This window comes from Protopterus annectens, chromosome 9.part0 (genome assembly GCF_019279795.1).
Source record: "Protopterus annectens isolate FY-2018-M chromosome 9.part0, PAN1.0, whole genome shotgun sequence".
NCBI classification, from domain to species: domain Eukaryota; kingdom Metazoa; phylum Chordata; order Ceratodontiformes; family Protopteridae; genus Protopterus; species Protopterus annectens.
The window spans coordinates 898,622,283-898,644,277 of record NC_056743.1 but is presented as its reverse complement, the minus strand read 5'-3'; the positions used below and the strand labels follow the sequence as shown (position 1 = coordinate 898,644,277).

At 40.5% G+C, this 21,995-nt stretch overlaps 1 protein-coding gene across 1 annotated transcript in view; it reads left to right on the top strand.

Annotated features, from left to right (window-relative positions):
* The window catches only part of LRP1 (LDL receptor related protein 1), a 2,772,300-nt gene that overhangs the window by 1,229,733 nt on the left and 1,520,572 nt on the right, over nucleotides 1-21,995 (top strand). The window contains exon 20 of the mRNA XM_044083629.1: nucleotides 15,729-15,896. Coding sequence (XP_043939564.1) covers nucleotides 15,729-15,896 — 168 coding nt within the window. The remainder of the gene's footprint in view (nucleotides 1-15,728; nucleotides 15,897-21,995) is intronic.

Below are 21,995 nucleotides of genomic sequence, written 5' to 3'. Positions count from 1 at the left end.
CTCCTTTCAACACGAAATGCGGTGAGTTTTTTTGCTCTGAACTCCATGGACGGGGGACCCCCAGAGACGTACTGGTTCATGCTTGGCCTCCCAGTGTTCTCTATTCTTATCCTTCACTTCCGCTTATGTCCAAGTTTCTTTAGGAAGCTTGAAGGCTGGGGAGCATGGTGATCCTCCTAGCCCCATTCTGGCCTCGCCCGGTTTGGTTCCCCTCACTGTAGTCTCACCTAGGTTTTCCTTCATGGACGTTGGATTCAGTTCCAGATCTTCTTTCTCATCCCTTAGGGATCCCTCACCCAGATCTGGACAGTCTGAAGCTCACGGCTTGGCTGCTCCGGTTACCATGATTATCAAGGCTCCCGGATTGTCATCCCCTGTAAAGTCTTTTTTGGTGACGGCTCACAAATCCTCCACCAGAAAGGTGTATCGTAAATAGAGATGTTTTTCCATATGGGCCACTCAGTGGGTTTTGGACCCTTTCATGGCTCCTCTTTCAGTGGTCTTAGACTTTTTGGCAAGCATCTTTCATCAGGATGCTAGTTCTTCCACAGTTAAGGTACAACTGGCAGCTATGTCTAATTTCCATGTAGGTGGTGAATGTCTTCCCTGGCTTCTTCCAAACTTTGTAAGACCTTCCTTTAGGGAACTTTTCTATGTAGACCTCCGGTTAAGGGCCCTATGCCTCTGTGGGATCTTACCTTAGTGTTACAGGCATTGGTTTCTGCACCCTTTGAACCTGCAGCATCAGTTGATCTACAGTTTTTGACATGGAAAACTGCTTTCTTGGTGGCCATTACCTCAGCCAGAAGAGTGTCAGAGCTTCAAGCTCTTTCTATTAAGGAGCCTTGCATGATCTTTCACAAGGATAGAGTGCAGTTGCATACTAATCCATCCTTTCTAAGGTGGCCTCGGAAGCCAGTATTAACCAGATGATAAATTTACCAGTTTTTTCCCCCCAACTTTCAGAACAAAGGGGTTGCATCTGCTTGATGTTCATAGACAACTGAGATTTTATTTACATAGGAGAAAACGCTTTCGCAAATCCAGCCAGCTGTTCATGCCTTATGCTAAACCCTTTTTAGAAAGCCAGTTTCTAAGCTAACAGTTGCTTGCTGGATTTCCTTGTGCAGTGCTCGAGCCTACGCAATGAAAGGTAGCTCCCTGCCAAGATAAGTGACGGCACATTCCACCTGATCTATGGCTATGTCAGCTGGCTTCTGGTCTAGGGTGTCTGTGGATGATATCTGCTCGGCAGCTACTTGATCATTATCTCATACCTTCAGTTTTCATTACAAGTTGGATATCGTGTCTTGAAATAGAGCATCCTTTGGCTCTGCGGTGCTCCAGAATATCCTTCCATGAAGGCCACCCAGGAATTTATGGTAGCTGGGTCTCTGTCCCACAGGTTGAAGATCAAATGAAATAAACTACTTCAGATAAAGAAGTTATGTACTCAGCATAACGTTACATCTGAGTAGTTGTACTTCATTTGCCTTCAGCCTCCCCCCCATCCTTCCCCCTGACCTTATCATGGATGCAGGCTGTCTTTAGCTTTCTATAAAGTGTGTGGCTCTTGACTCTGTCCAGGACTAGGAGTGTCATGGAGATTCCTGTTACGATAAGGCGGTATTCGGTCGGGTATATAATATTTTTAGGCAGCAAACTCAATCTGAAGGGAGAAGGGAGACAAGGGGGCATTATGGGTAAGGGGAGGAGTCTGGAGCTTGGACCCATAGCTGGAAAATGTGGCTGTGTCGGATCCGAAGTGGATCCAAAACCCACAGGTTGAATACAAATGAAGTACAACTACACAGATGGAACATTATGGTGAGTACATAACTTCTTTTTACAAAACATGATGGAGTGGATGCCTATTGTAGCTCCATGATTGCCTTTGCCAGGTCAGTCCTTTTGGGTCTACTGGACAGTTCTACACAGCATCCTTGCCACTCTACTTTCATCTTAGGTTTGAGAATCACCCAGCAGTTTCGAGTATTGCAATATTGATCTAAGGAAGGACATAGTACAGTTTTGTAAGAAGTTAGTATAACAGTATATGTCCTGTGGATCACTGCTGTAGTATTCCTTCCCTCCCTACCTCCCCTTTTCTGTTTCTTCTCCCTTTTTTCTCCTGTTGGACTGAGGGGTATCACTGTCTTTCTGCCTCTCCTCTCTTAGCTGACCAGTTTAATGTGTCTCTAAGATCTCTTCAAGCTTACTGGTTTAGAGATAGTCTGAGAATTTATGCTCATACATCCGCCTGTGTGCCCTTGCACCCACGGGATTAGGTCATACATTGGACATATAGCTCTGTGGAAGGTTTTGGCTTTGATACCCCAGCTGGACATCACAGTTATTTAGCAAGCTAACTCAACAGTTTGGAGTTCTACAAAAGTGATCAGTAGGACATCTGCTGTTGTGGTAAGTTCTTACACAGCTGTACTTAATTTAAAAATCAATTTATTCACTACTCAGAAGAATGGTTATCTTCATGTTCTGTTTGGTTCAGCAGAGTAAGTGGGGATAGCAAAGATGTACATTTGCTGTTCCTCACACTCCGTCTCCTCTGTGGCTTTGGAGATTTATGTTTCGCATTCCTTCTGATTACACATCTTATTACAGCAGTCAAGGAAGAAAGAACACAACTCGTTCTTGTTGGTCCTTGGTGACAAAGAAGGCCATGCTTTCAGGACCTGAGGTCCTTGGCTATACAAAAATGTTTTGCCTTACGTGCCAAAAATGGATCACCCATCACTGTGGGTGACAGACAGTAACACCTCGGAGCATGGTTAATGAAACAGAGCCTTTAATCTTGACAAATTTGTTGGCTGGGATTTCAGAGTTCGTTAAAGTACTAGTTCTAGGAGACCTTCTTCTTGGGAATTTTGTGTTTCATAGTGGAAACTGTTCTAAGTATGGGCAGAGTAATGCCCGACTGTACCCAGCCAGTCAGCTTGCAGATTATATTGACTAGTGTTTGACTGTTATAAGACTTCAGCCTCAGTTACTCCATGATCAGAGTACATATGTTAGTTCGCTGTGAAAAATCATGAACTTGATGAGGACATGATTATGATCCAGCACTTGTCTTGTTAAGGAATACTTTAAAGGAGTGCTGTAAATCAGTTCTTTGAAGAACTGCCCCCCTCCTTAGGATTTTGACCATCCTGTTTGACAAGCTTGGCCATCTGCCATTTGAGCTTGTTTGCTCATTGGCACTGAAAATCATTTGTAGACGCCCTTTTTGTGGTGGCCATCATTTCTTTTCACAGGAACTCTGAATTTCACTCCCCTTGATGTAGAGAATTATATTTGCTATTTCATAAAAGAAGTATGTCCCTTAGGGGTAAACCCAAATTTCCTTCCAAAAGTGGTTTCATAATTGTCAGTGAAGTTAGTACATCCATCTTCCAATATTCTTCGTGAAGGTCGAAGTTAACTGGGAGAAAGACTTTTCATCCTATGTTCATCAGCAGCTCATTTATTATCTAATGATGGTGGGAGGTTGACATAATGGTTAATATGTTTACCTTACAGACACAACGTGCAAGGTTCGATTCTCAGATTGGGTAAATGGCTAAACTTAAAATGGCCCTTAAGGGCAGTTAGCCTAGTACTAGTCTGTGAAACTATGAAGACAAATTCAAGAGAACTCACCAGTTGACCATCTCCTTAACATAAGGGATGGAAGGACGGATTTATAGTTGTCGAGCAGATAACTTGAAGATTGGCAGCTGCATTGTCTTGGCCTGGTGCCAGATGCGATTGTCTGCACTCACTCCTCAAAAGGAGTAGTTGCATCTAGTGCTTGTCTCAAGGATGCTCCCTTTGCAGACATCTGTACTACAACCGCTGGGCCGCATTTGTTCATCTTATTGAGTCAGTGATGAAAATGAGTAACCAAAGCAAAGACCCATCATGGGGCTCCTTCCATAGATCATCTGATAGGCTTAAGAAGTTTGCTGTTAATTTATGCCTGACACATTTTACCTTTCACTGCATTAAGGAGAGATGTTGCTTCAATTTCTGGGGTTAAATGAACTAAACACACAAGCAGTGGAACAGCACGTAATGTTGTGGTCCGCTTGTTTGTCCTGAACAGAACCAGATGCTTCAGAAGCTAAACAGTTTGGGAGATGGAACAATGTGTGTAAAACAGCTTTGCTCCTTGAGCTTTGATGGTTTTGGCTTTTAACATTGCTTTTCTTTTAGCCTATAACATACCATTTAAAAATGCTTTCTGCTGTCTTGCATGCAGTCAATGCTTACTGATGAGTAGGGGAATTTGACTGAGATTTCTAGTCTTGGCATTTACTGAAGAAATGTAAGAGGGGTGGGAGGTGAAATGCTCTTAACATATTTAAGTCCGTCAGAAAATGATTATCAACCGAAAACAGTTTCTGCAGTTTAGCTGATGCATGACCATTATAATTTATTTTCAAGACTTTTACTGGACTTTTTTACTTTTTTTTGGCATTTCTGGTTTCCTTTGACTGGGCATAAAAATATTCAGAACTAAAACACACATCACAGACAAATTACAGTCTCTTTCTTCCAAATCATGTGTACTCTTCTTATTTCAGATCATTAAGAAATAGATACTGGAGGTAATCTGTTGTACACCTGTATCCTGAGGGAAATTTGTTTCCTGCATTGTGAAGTATCACTGGTTTATAGGTTCATAGGTGTGTTCTAGGCTAATGGCCCTGGAGCCTTTACGAGCCTAACCCATAGGATTACCCTGGCATCATGCCACCTGACCTTAGTTCCCAGTCGCTCTGTTGAGTAGAGCCACTGCAGTGATCCTCTGGGTGAATTTTCTATTTCCCATCCACTCATCAAGATTTCTCTTGAGGGCCAGTGAGGTGCTCTGTTTGGCATGTATGGGAAGTCTATTCCATAGTGTGGGCAGGCTCTGTGTTATTGTGGTAATGAGGTTGAGGTCTCTGGAGTGTGTAGTGCGGAGGGTTTGGGATTTCTTTATATGTAGCATCTCTAACAGAGCTGGGTCAGACATGGCTTTGTAAGTCAAGCAGAGATCACCTCCAAGTAGGCAATATGAGACAGAGAATAGTTGGAGTTTTTTGAGTCTGTCCATATAGGACAAGTGTTTAAGGCCTAGGATCCTCTTTGTGAAGTACTTTTGCGGCCTCTCCAGTTGTTGCAGGTGTCTAGTGAGGTAATGCCAAATGGAGCATTGTACTTGATGATTGGCCTAATGAGTGAAGAGTAGAGGGAAACAATGACCTCTTTCTTCCTGGATGCAAAACCCTTAGTAATGAGATGTGCCACATAGAAGGACTTTATGACCACAGTGGCAATGTGGTGGTCAAAAGAGAAGCTGCTTGTCAACCTGTGTTCCCAGACCCTTATAACACCTTCTGTGTTCATTGGACTACCATCGATGTGGTAATTCATAGGAACTAGGTTTTTCCCAAAGGGGATGACAACGCATTTTTTGGCACTGAGCTTAAGGCCATGGTTCTGACACTACTCGATCTCCGTGAGACCTTTCTGTAGGATGTCAACATCACTTGGGGAGTTAATAATAGCTCCCAACTTGCAATCGTCTGCGAAATTTGTCAGCCAAAGTCCCTTTGTGTTGGCCTGGAATTCAGAGAAGTAGATACCAAACAGGAGAGGACCCAGGACCCCGAACCCTGTGGGACTCCACTCGTGATTGGTCGGCAGTCTGACTTTGAGTCAGCTACTTTCAAACTGTGGGTTCTGTCTATGAGCCAGTTTGGAATGCACCTGGTGATATAGGGGTTGATGCCTAGCTTAGTGAGTTTTTCTATGATTCCTGAGTGGGGAATGGTATCAAAGGCCTTGGCCAGATCAAGGTAGGCTGTATGAATCACCTTACCTTCATCCACGGCTCTGGTGACTGACTCAAAGAAGTCGACCAAGTTGGGCAGGCATGATCTACTCTTCACAAAATCAAACTGTGTGGGATCCAAGAGTTTGGAGATTCCCTATATCCTTGTTTATTAGGACCATGATGATGTGTTCCATAGCTTTGCATATCGGACTTGTCAGGCTAATGGGGCGATAGTTCCTAGGGTCTGTAGGCATTCCTCCTTTGTGGAGAGGGGTTGACTGTAGCGGTGCACCATTCAGTAGGGACAAAGCCTGAGGTGAGGCTGTGATTGAACAGGGCACACAGGTGAGAGGTGCCAGTTCACTCTGTAATTCATATAGAATACAGCCAGGTATATTGTCAGGTCCCATAGAAGCTGTATTATTGGCCTTGGACAGTGCTGTTTTAGTCTGTGCAGCAGTAATACTGAGTGCCTGGCAATCTACTGGTATTGTGATTGGTCCTTTTGGGGAGAGAGGGGTAAAGATGGCACTGAATCTGTTGGCCAGTATATTGGCAATATGCATTGGCTCTGTTGGCTCGGTGTAGGAGGTACCATTGTGCAGTAGTTCAGAGCAAATCCGTGGAGATTCTTTGCATAACTGTAGAAGACCTTTATTATCTGCTACAATTCTGTTTTCATAGCTAGCGTTAGAGGATTTGATGAGGGATCTCAACTTTTTGTTGAGGCTGATAAGGGAGTTTTTCCAGTCTTAAGACTTCACCATATTCCTCATCAGTTTCCTCCTTCTGTTGTAGAGTTTGTTTATGGTAGGGGACCACCAGATTGGCTTTCTTTTTTGGGAGGAGAGCGTCTTGGTTTTATTGGGTATGGCGAGATCCATGCATTTGTGTACGTGTTCGCACAGTGCATTGGTGTATGATTCGGTGGTCATGCAACTCTACTCCATTTCCATGGGTGCTGTGAAGTTAGCCATCTCTCTTTTTAGGAGCTCAAAGTTAGCTTTGGAGAAGTTTTTCATGGTGGTTATGTTTCCAGGGGGCTGGGGGTGAGAGGGATGTGGATTTCCAAGGTGATTAGTTTGTGGTTGGATCTAACCAGAGAGGAGTTGACTATTGCTGTAGAGCAATGGTCGCCCATGTTTGTAATGACCAGGTCAAGGATGTTGCTACCTCTAGTGGGGGTAAGAATGAGCTGGTCCAGGGCATTGGAATTAATGAATTCCAGGAAACATTGGGCAAGTGTATTGGTACATGAGTAGTTTTCCCAGTTAATGGAGGGGCAGTTGAAGTCACCCAGCATGAAAGTGTTAGGTTGGACCCTAATATTCTCCAGGGTGCTTAGGAACATGGAGTGCGAGTCTTGGGACATGGCTGGGGACCTATAGCAGGCTACAATCCGAATCGCTGTCTTACCCAGTGTTAGCTACACCTGAAGTATCTCTGATGCGTTATGTTGGGCCACCAGTCTGGAGGTGTGCGCATCCTTTATGAATATGGAAATACCACCGCCTTTGGAGCTTTGGTCCAAGTTCTGGGGCCAAAAGGTGTGGAATGAGTTATAGCCCAGTAGTGCAGGGGTGCTTTCTCCTGCCTTGAAACAGGTCAGGGACAGTGTCAAAGCTTGTGAGGGCATGGCCTAGGTAAAATAGTCCCTGTCTTATGAAGATTTGTCTTGGTGGAGGATTTTTTTAGCTTGTGAGGGATGTAATTTTTTTTTTTGTAAGGAATTCCCAAATTTGTGAGGATGTACTGTTGGGAGAATGGATTAATTCTCTAGCATATTAAGATATGATGTTAGGGCAGTTTGATTTTCTTCTCATGGTGTGCCCATTTGGAAATATTCTTTCCTTTGTGGAAGTGGCCTGAGGCTATTTTCCAACATTTCTGAGGATCTTGCTCATGTTGGAGCTTAACTGCTTGTTTGTGAGATTGTAGCTTAGTAGGAGGGAGGTAGTATGCCAGTTATGAAGGAATATCCTGTAGTGCACGTGGTTGAAGATCTTACCTAGGGGTGCTGACTAGATTTTTTGAATGCATCTCTGAAGTGGTGTATTCCTTCATTTTTCAGTATGTAGCAGTAGAGCACTTGTCTTGTTTGTTAGGGTACTGCTTGAGAATGAATCTTATTGGTCTGAGAGGAGACTTAAGCTTTAGCTTGTGAAAATGTAACCTATGAGTTCTACTACTTAAAGAGCAACTTATCAAGCCAGTACAGATCAGCATTTGAAATTAAGATGAATCGAAAGACAGAGTATGTCACACTACACAAGGAAAACTGAACTATCCTTCAGTGTATTTTGCAAGGGAAGTAAGGTTAATGTTTCTGTTGGATGCTGGTCTTTGACCTTACATCTCCTTTTATATAAAAAACAAGTCCACAGACATGCTGGAAAGAGGAATTTGAAGTCTGTCTTTCCCAAGAATCTGCAGGGGGGGGGGGTTGTATGTAAGTATGGGATGTGAAAGAAGGGCTTGCCCCTTCAAGAGCTGTTGCTTTTTATTTTAAAGTGTGTGAAACATTAAACACCATAGCTGTTCTTTGAGACATGTTGATAGGAAAGTATAAGTTTTGCTATAACATACTTTTTATAGCCTCATTTTTGATATCTTCAAGTAGACAACTCTTTAATAGGTGATAGTATTGTCGTGGTGGGGTGTTCATCAGTATGTGAAGTTGTAGTGTTGCTAACTTTAGAGGGTGTGATCTGAAGGATGTTCTTATCTTGTAGTAATTTTTTTTCCTGTGTGCTTTTTCCTTCTCTGTCATCCATCACTTCCTCCCCCAGTGGATCCTCAAGTCCATTCCTTGTCCGTATGGTAGGAACCCAGTTCACACTGAGCAAGACCATACTAGTGGAGGCCATCAGCAGGACAGATGTCCTTCATGGATGCATCTGCAGTCATAACAACTGGGTTGTCCTGTGCCTGTCAGCCCCATTCTGCAGCCAAAGTCGGGTCGGTCATTACTGATGTAGCACTTCACCCGGCCATCTCTGCTGGTCTCGGGTATAAAGGCATCAGGCCATTTCTTGAGTCTTTCTTGCCACGTGGCTGCAAGCAGAAGCTGTTCGCAAGTGCCGGTCGGTCGGATCCAGAGATTTCTACTACCGAATACTACTTCGAAGACTTCTAAAAGCTAAAGGATAATGGGATGTTTGTGTATGTTACCTTACGTTCCCTGATGGCTGGCTTGACCACCTGCATCACTGCAGGGGCTTTCTAATCCTCTCACAAATGCCGTCCGAGCACTACATTTACTGGTTTGAAAATGCCAAACCCACATATTAGGCAAACCTCCATTTGCCAGGAACAATTTGTCCACGGGAAACAGCCCCCCCTCCCCCAGGATGGGTGAAGGACAAACCTCAAGCTGCTCCTTTCCAGTCCTACACCACCTGCTCAGACTCTGGTTCTCTGGGTTGCATTTGGGGATTGATCTCTGTGTCACAGGGGCAGATTCCTTGGTTCATGTTAAATTGCTCACAGGGGTGTATTTCTCACACTTGTCAAGGTGTGATCTTGGAGAGGTTCTGTAGTTTGTGAATGTATAGCCTTGTAGATGGGGTTCTATAGCCATTGAGAATTTACCCCAAGAATGGTACTTTCTTGATTGTGGTGTGTTATCTAGACTAGTATTTCCTGGCTTGTAAGGTTGTGTTAATAATTTAGATGTTCTAGGAGTAGTTACTAGTTTGTAAGGCAGTCATTTGTATGGGTCATGGTCTTTAGCTCATGAAGATGTGGTCTGCCAGAGTAGTTATAGTGTGGTTGAGTATGTTTAGGCCTGTATAAGCTGCTGTTTTCCTCTCCCCTTATTCATTTTTGTAGTTAGATGGGGTGATCAAGCATTTCTTCCTTACTTTAGGGAAGATGAGGTTTTGCATGGATTCAGCAAATGAAAGTGAATTAAATATCAAGGGTGTAGAAGGACTTCAATAGGTCTGCATAAAGTGTGTTTATTTTGAGAATGTGTTTAGTCAAAACTTTTTAGTTAGGAAGAGTTCTACACAGTTTCTTCTCATAAAGAATACTTCTAGTGGCCTAAAAGCATTAAGGCCATTTGCGCAAGTCAGTGCTGAGAGCAGGCCATGGTCTGCTGTATAAGTTGTGTATTTAGTTTGAGAATTAATACTAGTAATGAGAAGGATTTTTTCTACTCAGCTTTAGAAAAAATTTAAAATTTTGAACCCTGTTTCTTGCTCAAATAATACACATTCGGGGGGAGTGATTAATTATTAGAGCACTAAGAAAATGTGGGGTGTCTTCCAGTGCAGGCAGAGGGAAACATTATGTGGGAAGTGGACAACAAAGGTAATTTGCCATGACATCATCAGTTACTTAGTTTTTCTGGGTTTTATGTTCGTAGGTTCATAGGTGTATACTAGACTAATGACCACTAGGGCCATTATAAGCCTACCCATGCAACCCGAATGTGACCCCCAAATTTGATTTATATAGGCAGCAATTTACTGACTGCCTCTGTCCGTCAGAATCATAGAACCCAGACCAGGGGTGAATTTCTGATTATCCATCCATTGCTCCACGTTTTGCTTAAAACAGGATAGGGAGGAACTTTGCTTCATATGGATGGGTAGCCTGTCCCAGAGAATGGGAATTCTCTGAGAAATCTGTCTCTCCAGTATGTCCTGTTTATGCCGCAAGCCCAATTTAGTTTTTTAATGTACTAGTTCTGATGCGTTTGTTTTGTGGTTGTGCAAAAGGTTCATCAAAACAGGATCCACGGATGCCCATTTTGCCAGGCAAAGATAACCTCTCGAAAGTCTGTATAATAAAGAGTAAAGAAATAGGGCTTGGAGGCGGTCAGCATAGGGTATTGTTTACTTTATTCCTTGTAATCTTTTTTTAAGGAACATTTGTGGATGTTCCATTTGCTGCATGTGCCTGGTCAGGTACATACTGAAGGGGACATTATATGCTGTGATGGGTTTTATAAGGACAGAGTACAGCGGAATGATGACCTCTCTGGACTTAGATGCCATACCTTTGCTTATAAGTTGAGCAAAAGAGAAGGATATTCTTACTGCATTGGACATATGCAGGTCAAAGGCTAGGTTACTGCCTATGTGAGTTCCCAGATCCCTGACTAGTGAATCAGTTGATAAGGGCATTTTATTGATTATTTAGGTACCCAGAGAGGTAGAATTCCCAAAAGGTACTGTAATGTATTTCTTGATGCTGAGTTTTAATGGCTTTGGCACCAAGCATTTGTCTGTAGTTTCTGACATACCCGTAGAAGACCTTATGGTTATTTTTCACCTGGGAGTCTATCTTGACCTCAAAGTTGGCTTTGCTTGACCAGATTAGGACTCTTAGTTGCCTGTTTGAGAGTTTCTATTTTTATGGGAATTACCCTTCCCGATTTTTGCCATAATTTTTTTCATTTTGTTGTATACCCTGTTTAATTTGGGATACCATCAGTGTGATTTGTTTCTGAAGCTAGTTTTGGCTTACTTCTGGTAAGTACAGCAACATTTCTGCAGCCCTTGACATGGTTGTACAGAGTTTGAGAGCAATTCAGCCTAGGCGGCTGTGTTCTCTGGGTTTGGAGTGGTATTGAATTTTGACAATTGATCACTTAATAAAAGGTAATTTGCCTCAGAATAGTTCCTAAATGTTACTGGTTTTAATGAGCTTACAGAGCCTTTTTTGATTTTGAAGGAGACAGCTTTATGGTCGGACCTTACCAGGGGGAATAGACATTGGGGGGGAGGGTGCAGCATTCTCCCACATTTGTAAGCATGAGTGCCAGTATGTTGGAGCTTCTAGTGGGTGTGTTCACTATTTGGTTAAGGGTGTCTGCATTTATGAAGTCCGGGAATTTCTGTGTCTGTAGATTTGAAGCTGTGAAAGATTCCCAGTCTGTAAAGGGTTAAAGTCTCCCATGAGTGGGGTGTTAGGTTTGATGGTAAGTATCTCTAGTAGGTCCAAGTAGCCATTATCTTCTCCTTGTTCAACCTTGTTAGAGGGGCATCAGTATGTGTTACAATGGAGTCTCCCATGACAAGAGTCCTGGGAAGTGTGTTTGCTTGCCTTAAGGGGTTAGTGTTTATGACTCCACTGAGAGTGACACTATCCGTGGTGTTAGATATTATTTTTACTGAGTGCCTTTGGTCTTGTTGAGGCATAGCTTTGACACCAGGTGATCTAGGCAATCTTTGTTGTTTAGGCAGATTACTTTTAAGTCCTTCAGCATACATTAGTCTGTGTATGCCTTATTTACTATGTGAGGCGGGTGTTGTGAGCATAGTTTTGACAACCTGATATGCACTTGTATGTGAAAGTTCAGCCTCCAGTGTCACCTCTCGTATACTGTCTGCTTCTTTAAAGATTAAGTGGTTGTCATTAAACATGAGACAATTGCTACATTGTCTCAAGATGTCCACATCCACCAAACTGCTACAGAGAAGTTAGGAAGCTGCATATCCATACTGTCCAGTCCTTTGAGTTAACTACAGGGGGGGGGGTTGTATTGCGGTTAGAATGCTATTAAGGTTGCTTTATTGGAGCAGAGTATGCTAAACAGTACCAGGCTCTATTAATGTTTATGTTTACATGATACTGAATTCAAATACATTTGTAGGTTTTACCACTTGACTCCCAACTAGCTGCTCTAAGCTTGTTGGCACACAAGGTATTTGTGCTACATTGCTGCTTTACAGGGTACAGTTTTATGAACTGTTCTTTCTAGGTGTATACTACTGTACAGGCCACTTGTAACCCATGCAAACACATACTATCTCTAGCAGCACAGAAAAAAAACTCCAGAAAACTAAAGAGCCTTCTGGCCAATAATGACCACACTGAGTTCTTTTGTGCTTTTCCCTACTCAGATAGATGAGAGAAAAACACCTCCTGCCAAAAAATGAATAACCCCAGTCCTCCTAATGTGAAACACAGTAGAAGCAACCCACAAATGCAGTGCTACCACAAACCATTTAAACAACTAGCTGGAAATGCTGAACGCACTGTTACTGATGGAAGACTGTCTGGAAATTGCAAAAGTTTTTTTTTGCAAAAAGAAAAAAATGGTGCAATGCACACGTAAAAGCAAGAAACAGTAGTGATCACTCAAAGTAACTTAAGTGCGATTTAGCAATCAAGGACCTTTTGCCTTGATGGCATTGGATACACTACTTGAATGCAGGCTAGGACTCCAAGGTTTGCTAAGCTTCTGAAAACTGAGCAGGAGACAATATGTTAGTAAAGAAGCTTTACTCGAGCAATACCAGTTTGCTGGGTGGGTTCTTGGTGTCATGGAACTATGGAAAACAGTGGGTGGGAAGAGTACATAAGTAGCGTATACAGCAGTCTGTAGTAATGAAAGAGGGGAGGAAGGGACTGTGAAAATCAGATTATCACAAGGGGTGGAAGCAGGGTTGCCATACGTCCCTATTTGAGCGGGGCTGTCCTGGGATCAGCAGCCCAATCCCGAGACTCGCACTGGCAGTTAAAATCCCGGTGAAACAGCTTCCGCTTTGCGGTTTATGATTGGCCTGTATGGTGGTATACAAGCCAATCATAAATCGCAGAGTGGAGCCACTTCTGTTCAGTGCAGAACAGCGAGCTTAATGCAGAACTGCCTGCTGTTCCACATGAATGAAAGACCTTTTTTGGGGTCTTCACTTAGAGTGAAAGCACTTTTTGTCCCTACCTGGCCCTTCAGAAATCTGGCAACCCTGGGTGGAGGCCACATACACAGCCTTATTATAAAACTACACCAGGCTTGTTAGAGAGGCATACAGTCAAACAAAGGCAATATGGGAGCTGTTTTAGAAACTTTAGCTTAATGTTAGTTGAGGTTGGGCAGACAGAGAATGCATCTTTATGCAGGAAAAAGGTGAGCAGAAAATAAAACACTGAAGCACAAACTGCAGCAGAGACAATTCACTATTGAACTTCTACTACAGTTTAAGGCACTAAACTATGTAGAAGTTTGCCATTAACACTGTTTATGGAGAAATACAATAATGACAAACGCTTAAAATCGTACAGGATTACACAGCTCTGCCACCACTGTGAATTAAACTACAAAACTATGGACCAGCAGAGTTTAAAATCCAAACAATAGCTTTTGCAAGCATTTCTAATTGAGTAAATACAAGTGCAGAATAACACAGAAAAACAGTTTTGCCACAACTGTTAATATACTAGATTAAGGTCCCAGAACATATTTAAAAATTGCAAACAGGTGGAACAGAGCAGAAAAGTACTAAGTATTGCCACCACACAGGTCACCAAGTGCAACTCAAATAATTAAGCATAATTAAAATAATTTTATTTACTCTTTCCTTTCATTTTTTATTTTTTGGAAAGCTTGTTGCTCACACTTCCACACCTCTAAATCTTGGAGGAGAGACAGTGGGAAGAGCAAGTTCCGTCTTCCTCTGTTGAAGAAAGGAGCATGCGAGTCTGTCATTCTGGACTATAGTAATATATAGTGTTTTTCATTCCTAGTGCGTTACATTAGATGGTGTTCCTGGGTTGGTTTTGGTAGAAGAGCAGACCTCTTGAGACTGGAGCTTTAAAACTAATGATGAATTTCCTGTGAAAATGGATTATTACCTGTAACACTCTTCCCATTTGTCCCCCGAGGTTGTCTACATGCCCACCTTTTCTGTAGCCTAAAGCTTTAACCTCATGGAAGGGTGGGGGGGACAGGACAGTTGCCTGTGAGCAGTCTTCAGGGTTGCATGTTACACTTGCACATGAGTGGGGGGAAGGTTGCTGCTTGCTTTCATCATTGCTCCATAATTAGCTCTTCCTTCGCAGGGACATAAACAAAAGCTGATAAAGTAGTAGACATTGGTATTATCTTGTCTAAAGGTGTGAAAGGATCCCAACTTTGTGTTTTGTGTTTACCTAGATGTTGCTTGAGAAGGCATTTGCTGTTTTAACCATGCACAGCAAAACTGAAGTGAATAGACCTGATGAGGTGGCTTAACACATTGTATGCTTTTATTAGTTGTCTATAGCATTCTTAGTAGAGGGCATACTAAAAAGCCTGAATGTTGTCTGAAAGCAGTAATTACTTGGTTTGAAAGGACATTTTCATTTTAACATTAGATGAACATTCTCACATATTCTTTGGCTCATTCCTTTGTAACTTAAATGGTGCATGGGCTGATCTATGCAGTTTGTGTTTTTTTTTTTGTTTGTTTTGTTTTGAGTGTATTTGCATGTCCTTTGAATATGTCATGTATTTATGTAATTGTAGAGTGTTGTAACAATATTTGCAATAGAAGTGAAGTATACCTTACATGACTGCTGTTATGTTTGTATACATCTAAAATTCCCATGGGAACCTTGTACCTGTTCACTTGGATGTGTAAAAAAGCTATTAAAGCTTCAGATCCATTTACCTCTTATTTTTGAATTAGATCATTGGGCTAGATAGACATAGACATGAAGATGGGGAAAGAATTCACTGTTAGACAGTTTGATGGTTCATAGTAATTTTGATGGTTTAAAATAAAATGAAAGCTGCAAGAGTCTCCCTCCAGAAACCTTTAGGTGGATGATTTCCCTTTTTATGTAATTACATTGTTTTTACTCACCTTCTTTGTCAAGCAAGTTTATTAAATTGTATGTTTTGTGGTCCCCTTCCTTAAAATGCATGTTTGTTGCTGCATAAGCATGTATAGTTTGTAAATGGGTATACAGGATGTCAGGTGGAAGTGTTCACTCTCCTTATTTGGTAGCTACATCTTCCTAGCTTGAGAAAAGATAGGAACTGAGGGACACGAGAAACATTTTTATCACTTACAGTAAGATGTAAATGTCAGTGCAGTTATGCATTTTAGCTTGTAGACATGATGTTGTATTTATCCTTCTTTTTATGCGTACTTATTCTAGCCACTAAATGTCTTTTATTTTTTGTCCCCAGACAATGACTGTGGGGACAATAGCGATGAAGCTGGCTGTAGCCACTCCTGTTCCAGCACTCAGTTTAAATGTAACAGTGGACGCTGCATCCCGGAGCACTGGACCTGTGATGGGGACAATGACTGTGGTGACCTTAGTGATGAAACTCATGCCAACTGTACTAACCAGGGTGAGTGTATGTAGCATCTCATAGGTTTACATGAATGTATAGGTATGTTATCACTATTGTAATTGATGAGTGCATGAATCCATTTTTGGGTTATTTATTGCTTTTTGCTTGTCTTTTAATAGTTCTTAGTTAAGGGAGTACTTTGAATGCCATAGCCATTTTGCTCTTAACTACTCTCCTATTCTAAATTATCAAGCTATAATACTTTCCTCTTTTAAATCTCAGATGGTGTAGTGGTAAATTTCTCTGATTATGGTGTACAGTGTCCTGGGTTCAAGACTTGGCAGGGCTGATTTGTCTTGTAAAACTGTGTCAGAGTACCATATTATTTTTTGATAAGTAATGACAGTGAGTCTCTCTGTATGAACAGACGTTTTAGCTTAAGACAGATGAGCTTTTTCAAAAATTCACCTAACAAGCTGGATTCGGTTAGCTGTAGAGATTTATAATCAACTGATGTTAGTGGCCTGTAAGACTAAATTTAACATTTATTTCTCGAGAATTAATGCAGACGATTTCGAGAGACTGTGATGCTATTCTGCAGTATGTGTTTTTAACTCTTCACTATTTGTTTAACATATTGGAATGTTAATTTTCATTTTTCTCAACCACTATTTTGAGTGTGCTGTAAGAGTTGATTTTATTGCTTGTGTCTGTCATAAGTTATGAGCCTATTGTAAGTGAGGTTATTGAATGTTAATGCAGTGCTTGTAGAGATCATTTTTCCAGTTGTGTTCAGGTCTTGGCTGATAAGTTTAAACTATACCAGCCTAACTTTCCAGTTAACAAGTAGTGAAATAAAGTAAAAGTTGTATATAGTGAGCCAAAGCTGCTTTTTTCAAGCATCTCAAAAAGATAGTTCCCCCCACCAAAAAAACACGCACAAAACAAGAAAGTGAGTGTTGGTAGATGTTACATACAAACATGCTAGCAGCATTTGTGGTTCTGGTTTAGGTTAAGAAAGAGCAGATTTAGTTGCAAAGGCTGCACATCATTCAAGTGCATTCAACTTGAATGATCCTACAACCTTTTTACAATATTTTATTAGCACTGAATTATTGGTAAGTTATTTAGTTTAGTAAAGCTAAATATATTTGAATGTCTTCTCTCTTTAGTGTCTCTTTTGCTTCACAACATTCTTTGATAGACTGCTTTTTGAGTGGGGCAAGGTCTTCTATGCATGTGGTGCTTTGCATAAAGACTACCTACAGTGACCATTTAGTCTTCATATGAATCAAGGCTAGACGTGTGTAACATTCAGGTTGTGGGAAATTAACTGTACTTTCCTTTCATGTACGTTTTAATTGTTCATTTCTGCAGCAATGTTGTCAGTGGAGTGGCGTCTGGGTTAGTTTGCTTAAATAAGTAAAAGAAGCCAAGTTTGGAACAAAGATATGACCTGCGTCCATGATGTATCACAGCTAAACTTTGTTTCTGCTTATACCCTATTCCATTTTTGTGCATTTTGAAGTGAGATGAAAATGATGTGCAATTTATGTGGGAAATATATACTTTCATAGTACATTCAAGGCATATTTGTTATGACATGCATATACATATATATTTTATGACTAGATTCCTTAATCCTGAATGAAGCATTTGTTTCTCTAATCCAGTTATTTTTATAAGATGATATATCTTTTAGTCCATATAGCCCACTCCTTGTTGTTTTATTCAGTTGGGTAAGTGATATCATAGGTCCACAGAATGTCCTTTATATTGGACATTGTGAGTGACTCTTTTTCATCATCTTAAAATTAGGTGGTTCTCCATAGGACATTACGTTTGTTAGCTCTTGTGATTTAATTTGTGATAGTTAGATATATAGAAGTAATCTGTATGGTCATTTAAACAACGTTGTTTATACTTATGATTAGCTTTATTAATGAATTATTTTATTTTTGTTATTCATCTCCTAAGTGATTTTGCACTATTGAGATTTTATATGTCTTTATGACTGTTTTTTTTAGATACTCCCTTTTAATGTGAATATCATAAGCAAATATGTTCTGTATTTATTCTGATTGGTTGTTTCATATCATGTGGTTTGCGTTTTATGAATGAATGACCACTATTCTTTGTGGGTGGGTACTGTTTCTTTAATGTGATTGGTTACTTACTTTTTAAATTGGCATCAGTATTAGAGTTGCAACAATGATCTAAAGAAGGGCGTAGTTATCGCCCAAGAGTGCTTATCTGTTGTTATAATAAAGTCTATTTTCTTTCAGCTGTGGTGACCTTGGCACTTTTTTTTTGTTTTGTTTGCTTTATACATTTAAGTACTTGGCCTTGGTGACCATATCCCTAGCGTTATTTTGTGTGTGTATATATATATATATATATATATATATATATAATATATATATATATATATATATATATATATATATATATATATATATATCACATTGAATGGTGATAAGTTCGAACCTAAAAGTCCAAAAACCCTAAACAGCAAACTCGTGGAACAGTGATTGTTTCCCCCCCTGGGAAAAAAATCGCTGCTCCGTGAAAAAAAAAAATCACAACTTTAAAACAAACTGAAGTGGGGGACTTCGCCCCCCACTTAAATTTACCAACTCTGAGATCGCACTACAGTGGAGGAAATAGCAAAGCCCCGAAGATGGCCCACCAATTTTCTTTTTTCCCTGGGAAAAAAAATCGATGTTCCGTAACTTCGTAGTTTAGGGCTTTCGGACTTTTCGATTAGATCAAAGGGAGTTCGAACTTATCACCATTCGATATGGTGATATAGACATGTGTGTGTGTGTATATAATATATATATATATATATATATATATATATATATATATATATATATATATATATATATATATACACACACACACACACACACACATACAGATTTTATATATATATATATATATATATATATATATATATATATATATATATATATATATATAGAGAGAGAGAGAGAAGGGGGTATGGAGAAAAATCCTTAAGTGAAGAGGTAGGGAGATGCAACCCCCCCCCCCAAAAAAAAAAATCATAAAAACATAGCTTTCAACATTTTGCCAAAATGTGAATTATATCATCTGATCTTTTAGTAAGGATCTGTACCATACCATACCTAGATGGGTCATAAGGTTAGGAGTGTGCATGTGCGGGGTAGTAGGGGGCAGATATGAGGGGAAACTTGGAGCTGTGGTCCATAGGGGAAGACTCAAAAGTACAAAGGATATACATAACGGAGGAGAAATAGGAAAGGAGAGAGAGAGAGACTGTGAAAGCATGACATCTCCTAGGGACAGATTAAATGCACAGAATTGAGGAAGGATGAAGGAGTGGTGGTTACAGCATGGCTAACCTCTGACCTCTGGTAGCATGAGACCAAGGCAAACATTAAACCATGCCTTAGTGTGGACAGGATGAATAGATCCCTGTACTTGACAGAGTGAAAGATGATGGACTGTAGATCAGCAGAGAAGTTGAGGTGTACCTTAGAAAGATGAGAAAACAAGGATGGGAAGGAGCACTGCCTAAGATGTGAGCCTTATTTCAGTGTCTCCTCCCTGAAGCTCTTATTTGTTAATATGCTAATACTTTTCTTGATAATTTAAGGACCTTCAGTTTGTGTGATATTGTGTTACATAATCCAAAGAATCAATGTACAATGTAAAAAAACGTTTTAAACACCCTCCTTAACATCATGTGATTGAATAAGGCAAATTAAGAAACAGAACACTCAAGAAATGGACATTAGCATTTGTGATGCAGTATTTATGTGGTCATTTTTAAATTAGGCTTCTAGGACACATTTCATGTACAAATTAATATACTCCAGAGTTGTGCAGTGGGGTTGTAGTGCACTGCTGGGCCTAGCAGTTTTCTTAATTGTGCAGTTTGTTGTACCCTGCTTAGTAGCCCTTTTTGCTATGCACTGTGTTTAATGTGTTTCTGTAATGGACACAGTTTTATAAATCATGGGTATTCCTGTGATTACTTTGTTTTTTTTTCCTGACTGCCGGTGGGTAAGACAAAATTGAGAGACAACTGCAACTTATATGTGAGACTGCATTAAAGATGATTATGGATCACTGTTGAGTTAAATGCCATGCCAGCATGGCCCCCACAAGGGGGGGGTGGGCTGACAGGGCTGTAGCCTGGGGGCTCGGGATAAGGGAGGGCCTGGTGTGATCGGTCAAAAGAAAAATATTTAAAACTTCTTTTTGAAATTTCTCGACCACTGAAAATTTATACTTTAATTCATACAACAATTGAATCGTGAATTTCAAAAAGGGCCCATATACATATTTTTTCAATTGTGGATATGGGCCTTTTTCAAAATTCTCGATTCAATTATTATTATTATCAATGCGGCAGAGCAGGTGCCGCGAGCCAGTAGGGTGCTTGGGGATATTTCTAGCCTGCATTGGTATCGTATAAGCATGTGATATACTTTTACTGCTTGCGTCGTATGGCCGCTTGTTTTAAGCAAAAAAAAAAAAGTGGTTGAGTCCTATGTTATGTTTATGTTCATGTTGTCTACTTTGTGTGTTCTATGCAAAAAGGTTCAATTTTAACTGGAATTGTGCTTATTCGTAAGCAGACCTCTCAACCGTACCGAATCTATCGGTTTTTACCGTTTTTGAGGATTGAGGAGAAGGAGAGGTGTGTCCCTCTTGCTCACCTACCTCTATAACCGCTGTCTTTGTTACAGCACTGATATCACCACCAGGGCTTGTGAACTGTTGTGTCTCCTGCATACTCCCATCTCTCTCCTTCCAGAAGAGGCAAGGCTAATTCCACCTGGCCAGCTCCAGCAGGTGCTCAAGTCACTAATCAAACTCGGTTTGCCAGAGTCATAGGCAGGTCTTTATTCCTCTATGTGAGGAGTGCTGGGCAAAACTCAGTACACATTAATGGCTTCAGTTTTATTAATAACAGTGTGCTGTTCTGTAGATAGAAACATATAATTGAGTTACAGTGTTTATTAACTGATAAATTAAAATGGTAAACTCATTTAAACCAGCATTAATGTGGCCTGCTTATGAGCTGGTAGTATTACCAGAGGTTAGCAAATATCTTACTATAGCAGTTATCACAGTGCAGCCTTTTTCTCTTTGTACTAACTTGTTTCCCCAGGTTTCTGCATTACTGAATACATTTATACTTTTTCATACATTGCTTGTATGTTCTGAAATATGTTATGCTTCACTGAATGATAGATCATAGTGTCTCTGTATGGCTTTTCCTCAAATGCAGTCACCTGTTTTATATTCTCTGATATTATGTTTTGTGAAGTAGGTTCACACAGCACATCGACAGATGCCTCAGTACTGGTATCAGGGTACAGGACCTAATGCCACAGTTCTTTTAAATCAGATATGATAAAATAATGCTGTATACCTCAGTCTTCCTAAAACATTAATTCTGAGAAACTTACTAATACAATGACAATAAGTACATGGAATGATTAAGTCCAGATGTAAGACTTTGAATACCCTCCAAGTATCTCTAAAAGCTTAAAAAATGCATTAAAATGCTCTGTGATCTTATAGTATAATGATTATGTTTCTAACAGTTTTCTTATTTCGCAACACATAACATAACATGGCACACAAAACAGACTACAAAGAAAAAATAATTCAAGCGAGGTTGAGGTCCAGATAATAGGGTACCACGATTTTCGTGCAGAGGCATGCACAGTGACATTGGCTTCGTGAGCAGCCTGCCAGCCTATCGGAATTTGGCTCAGGGCTTCTCTGGGCTGAGTTTACTTTGCAAGCCTGCAACAGAGTAGAGAATGAGATGGGGTCTAAAGAGAGAGGGACGGGACAGATGAGTCAGAAGCCTGAGCACTGAGCAGCTGATAGCGCTGCAAAGCACATTATTGGATTTAACAGGTAAGAAAAAATTTACACACCTCAATGTAGTCAGTGCTAGAGAGTATTGTTTATTTCATAGTAGGACTAAATCAGTGAATTGTGCCGCCACTGAAATTAAGGACTTGTTTGTATTTATGTTGATGAAGCAATATGACTTTTTTATCTTTGTCTGCCACTGTAGTGTTTTATTCTAATGGCCAGTTGTATGTATATATATATATATATATATATATATATATATATATA